The sequence below is a fragment of the Platalea leucorodia genome (assembly GCF_965183815.1).
Source record: "Platalea leucorodia genome assembly, contig: HAP1_HAP1_SCAFFOLD_24, whole genome shotgun sequence".
Taxonomy (NCBI): domain Eukaryota; kingdom Metazoa; phylum Chordata; class Aves; order Pelecaniformes; family Threskiornithidae; genus Platalea; species Platalea leucorodia.
In genome coordinates, this window is record NW_028121458.1 from 538928 (window position 1) to 548076 (window position 9149).

At 50.6% G+C, this 9149-nt stretch overlaps 1 protein-coding gene across 1 annotated transcript; it reads left to right on the forward strand.

Moving 5' to 3' along the window:
• Positions 1-757: 757 nt before the first annotated feature.
• On the forward strand, positions 758-1796 carry LOC309603162 (ubiquitin carboxyl-terminal hydrolase 42-like; the record flags this gene model as incomplete). Its single annotated transcript, XM_082338076.1, has 3 exons — positions 758-944; positions 1420-1530; positions 1690-1796. The coding sequence occupies 3 exons, from the start codon at positions 758-760 to the stop codon at positions 1794-1796; spliced, it is 405 nt and encodes a 134-aa protein (XP_082194202.1).
• Positions 1797-9149: the final 7353 nt, after the last annotated feature.

Sequence of the window (9149 nt, forward strand, 5' to 3'; positions counted from 1 at the left end):
AGCATTTGACTGCAGAGAGCAGGGAAGGACCCCGGGGCCACAGCAGGGCTGTGCCAGCCCCAGCTGTCCCCAGCAGTGGCCCCAGCCGTGTGCCCGTGCCCACCCAGGGCTGGCTCTGCGCCGGGCAGAGGCATGTGCTCTGCCCAGGGAAGGAGCCCCGTCCCTGCAGCGGGCACCTGGGGCAGCCCCGTGGCCGCAGCTGCGGGAGTTGCCGGGCGGTGCCAGCCCCGTCGCCGCGTGGCCCCACACGGCCGCGTGTCACAAAGGGCGTCCCAGGGCCGGGTGGCCATAAATGGCGTCCCCACGCAGCTCCTGCCGTGCTCTTTCCCGGAGCTGGCGCCTGTGCTGGAGAGAGCAAGCGTGGGCTGAGCTCGCCAGCGGGGTCACTCAGCTCCTCGCTGTCTGCATTTCCTTCTACATTCTCCTTTTCTTCCCGGAAATTTCATCCGTTTCTTCTCCCTCCCCTTCCCGCTAATTCCAGTTGGCGGCAAAGGTAATTGTTAGTTTCCTTTTGGACAGGGGATTGCGTAGATCGAGACAGGGTGGACGTGTGGCTTGGCCTGTACTTTCTGAGGTGCCAGCTGAGCTCTACTTTTACAGCTTGGGTAGACGCAGGCTGCCAGCATAATTCCTTGTTATCTTTTATGTAACACATCCTAAGAGGGACAAGCCTAGGGAGAGCGGTCTAGGGCTTTCCAAAACCAAACCAGGAGGATCTCCTTTAAAAGCTGACTTCCTTGCAGGCATGAGTGTCGGAATGGCTGTGCCGGAAAGGGACCTGTTTCCTCCGCAGAAGATTTGCATGGCCTGGCAGCAAAGACGCAGTGTCGGAGGCGGCCTCTTCAACCTGGGCAATACCTGCTTCCTCAACTCTGTCCTGCAGTGTTTGACGTACACCCCGCCGCTGGCCAACTACTTGCTCTCTCGTGAGCACAGCCAGTCCTGTGAGTCCTTGCTACACCTTCTTTTACATCTCTTGGGCAGCTCTGAAGGATGAAAGAACAACAGGGACTCTGGGAAGACAGCTCTTCATTTTCCTCTGGAAGCTGCCTTCAATATTGCCTTCAGAGCGGGCTTGGCATAGCATAGGCAGCGCGTCAGTTTGGTTTCATGCACCGTGCTCCTACTCCCGGGGAAGATCATTTCTTGCTTCCCGTGCTTAATGAAGTGCCTTCGAAAGGCATGCCTATTTCTTCTATACAACTCTGCACAATGAACCGCCACAGGGCTGTTGAGCCACTGGCATCTGAGGAGAAGCAGATGTAGAAGGGAGAGTGGAGATTGCACCTGGAACTTAAACGTGGGGTGGTTTGGTGGTTTTTTCCCTTGAAGCTTTTCCATAGCTGTGTATATTTTACCTGACCGAGAGGCTCGCTTGCTTGCTTCCTCCCTTCCGTCCTTCTTTCCCTCCCTCTTTAGGTGCGAAGCAAGGCTTCTGCATGATGTGTACCATGGAAGTGCACATTGAGGAGGTGCTGTCTTGCTCGGGCAGTGCCATCGAGCCTACACCTGTGATCAATGAGCTTCCACGTGAGTCATTTCAGATGGTTTCATTTGGAGGTATTTTGGATTTCTGAAGAAGTGTGTAACTGGTTTTGCCAGGTTCATGTTAAGGAGGAGAGCTTTCAGAAGGGTAAGTCTTCTTTCCTTTTTCTCTGAGATCAGTGGGAAACCCTTCTTCTTTCTCAGGAATAGGAGACCATTTCCAGCTTGGCACCCAGGAAGACGCACATGAATTCTTCTACTACACCGTGGATGCCATGCAGAGGGCTTGCTTGAGCACAAGCAGCAAGTAAGCATAAGCACATGACCATTGAAACGTTCTCTAGCCCTTTTGACTCCTTCCTTTACGACCGCCAGTGAAAACTCTGTCTGGGCCCTTCCTAACAAGGAAAACTCGTGGAAGAGCTAACTCTCTGCCTTCCACCTTCTGAGCTCCGATTACCATTTCTTTCCAGCCGGGACACAACTTCTCAAGCTAGCACACTCATTCATCAGGTCTTTGGAGGCTTTCTAAGATCCAGAGGTACTTTTTAAAAATATTTTGGTCCTTAGAATGACCCGTGGCTCTTCCTCTCTTTGTGGTAAACAGCTCCTAGCACGCAGCAGTAGGTCCGGTGTGTCTAAAGTCGTACGTGTTGGTCATTGGGCAGTTAGTCTCCTTCCCTACCTGAGAAGCATTTCTCTTTGCTTCTTTTGCAGTAACGTGCTTGAGCTGCAAAGCCGTTTCCGACACCTACGAGACATTCCTTGATATTCCTTTGGATATCAAGGTGAGATGTTTTGAAATTGTGGTGCCAAATGTTTCAGGGCCCCTGCGGGGGGCCTAGTTTATCTCCAGTAAACTCTGTTGGCTTCCAGCTGTGGGCTGTTACCAGGCAAGAGCTTGGGGGTGGATGGGAAGGGAACTGGGCTTGTGTGCTCCTTCTGCAGAAGCCCTGTAAATGGTCTCCCTGGGCTGGGTGCTGGGTGTCAGCTGGGCAAAGAGTAAGGATGGTATGGACAGCCATCATGACACTGTCATACCACCCTGCTTGGGACTCCCTCACTACGCGTTTGATTGATGCTGGGGGGATGGGTTTGATTGCTTTTGCTATTTTGGACCACGCGTACCGCAGGTAACTCTGGTACCGCCCAGGGGTAGCTGTTTATTGGGATAACGCTGGTACCACGCGGGTAGCTATTTCCTGGGGTTTTTGACTTTCCAGGATCTTAGTGCTCCCCTTTCTTCCTCATCCAGGCAGCCTCATCTGTCACTGGAGCTCTGGAAGACTTTGTCAAACCGGAGCAGCTGGATGGTGAAAATGGCTATAAATGTAGCAAGTAAGATTTCGGCCAATGCCACCTTCATAGCAGATACTGGGTTACGGTATTGCATGTCTGGGAGCACTAGTTATGTTTTGACTGAATTGAGAAACCCAGTCATGAGACAGCTTGGCTTTGTTTTTCTTTTTTTTTTCTTCCCCATACAACTAATCCACCCGAATCATCCAGAACTTGGAAAAGAATGCATTTGTTTCTAAGATGGGTATTTCTTTCCCCTTCTGCCTCAATACTTGGAAAGCTTGGATGAGAATTTTATTGCTGGCATTGTCTGCCCTGGAGGTGGTCAAGCTTCCTAGCTATGAAGTTGCCCACTGAACTACCCCTATGGCCAGAAGGGAAAAGACATGTCCCATATGCAGTGGTGAGCCGAAGCAAGGCGGGAGCCCTGGGCAGTGATCTGGCAACAGCAGCTTCCTCAAGAAAGCCATCAACAGTTTTGTTTCCAAGGCTTTTTGGATGCTTGCATCTCTGTCCAGGAGACCTCAGTCCTCGGAGCAGCAGCAGCCCCCGCTGGCTCTCTGAACAGCGTCATGCCTAGTTCTTGTATTGCCAAGGCTCTAGACTGCTGCTCTCCAAAGGGAGCCGCCCTAGCCCGAAGCTGCCTTCAGGGAGAGCATATGGACTTCAGGGGTCTGAAATGCAAGCGTGCATACGATAGTTGGGCAAAACAAGCCTTAACTCAACCCTACATGGATGGGGGGCGCAGCCGGGAGAAGACAGGTTGCAACAGCTGGGGCTGTGCTTGTTTTCCAGGTGTGAACAGCTGGCCGCTGCGTCCAAGAGCCTTACAATACATCGTTCCTCCAATGTCCTGACCGTGTGCTTGAAGAGATTTGATGCTTTCTCTGGCAGAAAGATTAGCAAGGTATGGCTACAAGTGCACTGCAACTTCGTCTGCTTGGAAGGAGACCTTTCCCGAAGGAGAACCCTTTTTTGGAAGTTGGTACTGTCTACTTGCCTGATGGCTATCGAGTGAGTGCAGTTGCCTAAGAAAAACCAAGGCAATAGTTGTGCCTTGCTCTTTCCCTTGCGGTAAGAGGAAAGTCCCAATGTGAAGATAAGCACCTCCTGTGCTCCTTAAGAGATGGTTTGGGCGCAAACTGTTTTCTGCCACTTCCATGATGAAATGGCAACACCTGGTTTTGATGGGCCAAGAAGATCGATTTCTATACTTGCAGCCTGTGTTTGGTGACAAGGTTTTCTCAGGCTGCTTCCTAAAGACTCTCAAGGTAGTTTCTGAGTCTTCTTGGTCTCTCCTTAGGTTGTGCAGTATCCGGAATATTTGGACCTTGGCGCATACATGTCTCAAGCCCCTGGAGAACCGCTCCTCTATTCCTTGTATGCTGTCCTGGTACATGAAGGTTCCAGCTGTCAGACAGGACATTATTACTGCTTCGTAAAGGTGAAAGCCAACTTAGTGATGTGCATTGGGTTATTGTGTCCTTCAGCGGTGTCCTGTCTGTGGTTTTGTTTTAAAAACCCTGCAGTTCATCTGAAGACAGCCTTGCCTTTCTTTGCAGGCCAGCGATGGATGTTGGTACAAGATGAATGATGCCTCTGTACGTCTTTGTGACATCAAGACGGTACTCTGCCAGCGTGCCTATTTACTCTTCTATGCCAGGTACTATCGAGTGTGAAAGGGTGTTCAGAATACACTCCCTCTCCTCTTCCTGATCTTCTTGTTGCTGGTCTCCTCCGGTGGGTTTTGCTTTCTGTCCTAGCAGAGAATGCCTCTTTGTCCAGCTGAGTTCTCTGTTCTGCAGTCCGCCAGGTCCTTTCTTCTCCCTCCTTGTCTGGCTCTAAACAGTTGCGCTTGTGTAAATTGCTACCCGTCTGCTCCCTGAGACTGGCTAGCTGCGAAACGAGGCAAAATGGAGGTGCGAGAGGGTACAAAGATGAGTCACTGCTCTGAAAGGGACAGGCATGGCTGGAAGCGCATGACCTAATTTCCAGCTTCTAGTGCTGGTTCAGTCTTCTGCGTGTCATATCAAGTGCTGCCGGAATGTGACAGGGGGAGACTGAAGCCACGAGGAGGCTGCAACAACAACCCTAGCCTAAGATCCCTGTTGTTTCTCCAGGCACCATCCTTTGACCCCTGGAGCAGGTGCTGAACGCCAAGAGACAGAGAGCACTTCCATGGCCAAGCTGGGTCAAGTGCTGAAGAGTCCGTTTCCTGGAGGCATCGTGGGACTGAGAAATCAAGAAGGTGGAGAAAATCTGCAGAGGATGCGAGGGAAGAGAAAACCATGGGACTCTGCAGGACCTCCCCCTCAGCACTGCGGCAGGAAGAGAGCGCGCTCTGACGCTGAGGAGGGGGAGAAGCCGAACAGAAGCCAGCCAGACTGCCCGCCTCCCAGGCGGAGGCACACTTGCTGCGCGGAAACGCAGCGGCGTGCTCACCGTCAGCTGGCGCGTGGCAGGGGGAACCTGCGCGGCTCTTCCCACAGGCAGAGAAACAGCCCTGGTGATGGCAAAAGCTCAGGAGGGGAAGGTGTGCGCGGCTTGAGAGGCCACAGAGCAGACTCGCATCCTGGTGCGGTAGGCGAGCAGCAGCCGGGGAAATACTCACTTGAACAACGTGCGCTCCCACCAGCGCCAGTTCACCCAGAGTCTGCAGGCTGCTGCCAGGCAAATGGAAAACGAACGTGCAGGAAGAGGAAACAGTCCTGTGCAGAGGCGGGTGAAAGTGTGCCCGAAAGAAGGCGGCAAAAGACAGAAGCGAGCATTCTGGTCATCCAAAATTGAAACAGAAAGAATGCAAGAAAGTGAAGAAGAAAGAGAAATCCAGAGAGAACTCTGGAGAGGAGGACTCACAAGTAAGCCACGTTTGCAGCATCACCAGGAAATGTTGCCTACCTCTTTGGCAGGTCTTTCAACCATCAAACTTGACGTGTCCGATCGGAACAATAAAATTGCCATCTTGACCAAAGCCACTCCTAAGTGGTGCTTCTGATTTCTGCAGAGAGTTTTGATACAAAAATTCACGGATGCTTCTCCTCACCGTCCAAATCTCCCCAAGGGAGAAACAGAGTATTCAGAGAGTCCCTGAAATGAAACTCAACAGCAACCAAGTCACTATTAAGCAGGTATCCTTTCTTGCAGCGCTGGGCAGCACTGGGGATTCTCCACCACAAGTGCTGCAACGAGTTCATGAATTTTTAGAGAAGATATACTATACAATCATACATATTCATAGGATTTCCGGGAATTTGTTTACATAAACATGAGATTTCCAGGAACTTATTAGCATATGTAAATATCCGATTCGCATGCGCAGTCATCTCTCATGGTGGTCTTCAAGTGGTCTTTGGGGTCTTCCGATGAAGGCTCGGAGTCTTCTTCACTGTGCTCACTGATCGACCCTTGCTTCTGCGCAAACTCAGTCCTAGGATCACGTAGACGTTGTCCTTCAAGACTATTGTTGCCATTCTTCCGTTTCTTCCTGTCTTCATGGTTCTGTGCATCTGTTCTCCCAAGGCTGAGTTGTCTGTAACGAGATTATCCTGGAGCCCCCCTTATCTTATAACTGTTCTTCTAGCTACTCCCTAAATCACACCATACCGTAAGGTATTCACAACATCCTTAAATCACACCAGGGTGTCTTCTGATCTAAGGAAGGGACTAAGGTATTTACAACATCTTTCTTGCTCTTGTGGTTTTTAACCCTTTCAATACCTCACAGAGGCTGAGTGCCTTTCTTACTGGGATCATAACAGACCAGCCCCTGCTGGTGAAAACCTCTCTCAGCACCCTTGGACGCAGCCCCTCCAGCCCCATGGCCTGGGAAGGGTGTAGTTTGCTCAAGTAACCCCTGGCTTCATCCCCAGCCACCGCTGGTTTTTCCCGTCCTGAGTCCTGCCTCAAAGCACAAAGGCCTGGGAGGCCTCTCTGGTGGTAACTGAGGCAAAGAGGACATAGACTATCTCAGACCTACCTACCCCTACTCTTTCTAAATTCAGCACTGGTCCCACAGTATATCTCTGTGCCGCCTTCAGCTCTTCCTGAAGTACCAGCAGCTCATCTTGGTGCCTTTGAATTCCCTTTCAAGTTTCAATTCAGTTTTGATATGGACTGTTGCTGTGCTGGTAGGATGTCGTCCTTGAAGACAAGATGTCCCCAGGCACACTGTGAAAATGATTGGTCTGTTCCTTGACTGTATCATCAAGGGCGTGAGTGAAGACCCCAGTGGGATGTGCTTTGTGTTCACGCAATGCCTGCAGCTGTTGGGTAGAGAAGGGACAGAGCTTGCCTCTCTGATGGCACCTGATGGCCGATGCCTCTGACTGATGGCATTAGTGTGTGGCACACAGGCACCAAAGCCCAATCTCTGCGATGCCGTCTGGGGTGTCTGTAATGCACCCGCCCTCAATGGGAATTGCTTTCCTGGAGGTCCTGTGCTGTCCCTGTGTCCCGATCCAATATCGGGAGAGGTTTCGATACGATCCCAAGGACGAGATTAAGACGCAAACGAGGTCAAGTGCCGTACAACCTTTTACTTTTATTTGAGGGGAGAAGAGAACGGAGGGAGGAGGGAGGGCAAGGGCAAGGGAGGAGAGGAAAAGAATAGGAGAGAGAGAGAGAGAGAGAGAGAAAGAGAAAAAGAGAAGGAGGAGTTTGTCACCACCACTTCGAGTCCGGTGATCTCCCGCAGGGTCTTCGGTGGCCTCAGGTTCCGTCGGGGACCGAAGCAGGGGGGGGTGAGCCTTGAGGGTGCAGAAACAGAAGGAGTGGTCTCGCGCGCGCCGCTGCCGCCCCCGCCGAGGGGCACGTGCGCTCCTTATATAGGGGCTCCCACGCATGCGCAGATCACAAATGTGTACGTGCAGTTCGCCACGGCCGTGTTGCCCCCGCCTCTGCTCTTTTCGCGCCTTTTTGTCCCCGCCTCAGCTCTTTTCGCGCCTTTAGTCCCTGCGCAGGCGCACGAGGTTGTTTTTTCTCAAAGCTGTGGAGAAGATGGTCTTCTCGAAGCGCTGCGCTGGATGGCGCTACAGCAGCAATGTCGAGACAAAACCGCATTTGGTACCGGTTCTCTACACCACCCCGTGGCTCGACATTGCAGCTTGGTGGTATAAGACAGAGAGAGAAAGAGAAAACAAAGGAGAAAGAAAGAAAATGCAGAGTTGAAAGGGTTGGAGATAAGGGTGGAGGAAAGTTGTGGGAAGGGAAACGGGAATAACATTGTTTCGGATGAAGGAATGTCTTAACACAAGTTAACTGAGGTTGGTTGTGACTGACAGATGGTACAGATTTTCGTTACACCATCAGGTGAGGTGTTAGGAACAAATTGCATATTTGACACAACGTGTCGAATTAATTGAATAAAACATGGAATTATACAGGGTAGGAACAGTAAGGTAGCAGTTGCACATAGCAAATACAATATTAATTGTTTGACCCACGGTGCCCCTGGTAACCAGGACCACAAATCACCATTCCAACCACTCCAGGTTTGAACAGGGACATGGGCTATTTTCCTGATACCTTGGGTCAGTTGGAGAACCACTTCTCCCACATCATCTATTTCTAGGCAGCAGTTAGAGATATTTAATTTTCCACATACCCCTCCCTCCTCAGCCAGTAAATAATCTAAAACCATACGGTGTTGAAGGATTGCCATGCGCATTTGTTGAGACTGCCGAGTTAACAGGTCTATGGCGTCAGCGGTTTTGTTGGTGATAATTTCTAGGGCCGCTTGTAGTCTGATTATTCGGTTTAGATTATAGATTGGTTCTCTTGCCCCTGCAATGGGCTCGTTCGGATTCCAGGTTGCTGCTCCATAGTGTTCAATTATTCGCTCAGGGGGCCATTCATCATTCCCCCATTTTTGTGTCCCACCTAAATTTACCTTGGTAGATCGCGTCTTACGGGCAATACTTCTTTCCCCGAGGTTATCATACACTTTTACGCCTAATTGGGGTCCACCAGTTTCTGGCAGGAGGAAGAATAGGGGTCTTATGATCCCTATATAACAAACTCCCGACCACCCCGCGGGTAAGAATTTGTATGCCGTGTTTCCACAAATCCAATAATGCCCTTTTCTGGCTTTATTTCCTTGAGAAAATGGCCCATCTTTCCCTGGTGGAAATTGAAAATAAGTTGTGTCTTTGTCACCCAGAGGGCTGAAAAAAGGTTGTTGCCCCATCCCTTATTCGGCCGGTACAATACCAAGCCCCATAAGTACTGAACATTCAATATTTACTTTTTGCAAAGAAAACTAAACAAACAATTACATTTTCTAAGCGAGTACAACATTTCATGTTACTTGGCTATTAAGTTTTCCCATGCACAGGACTATTTAATGATGAAAATAGAGGAAGATCAAA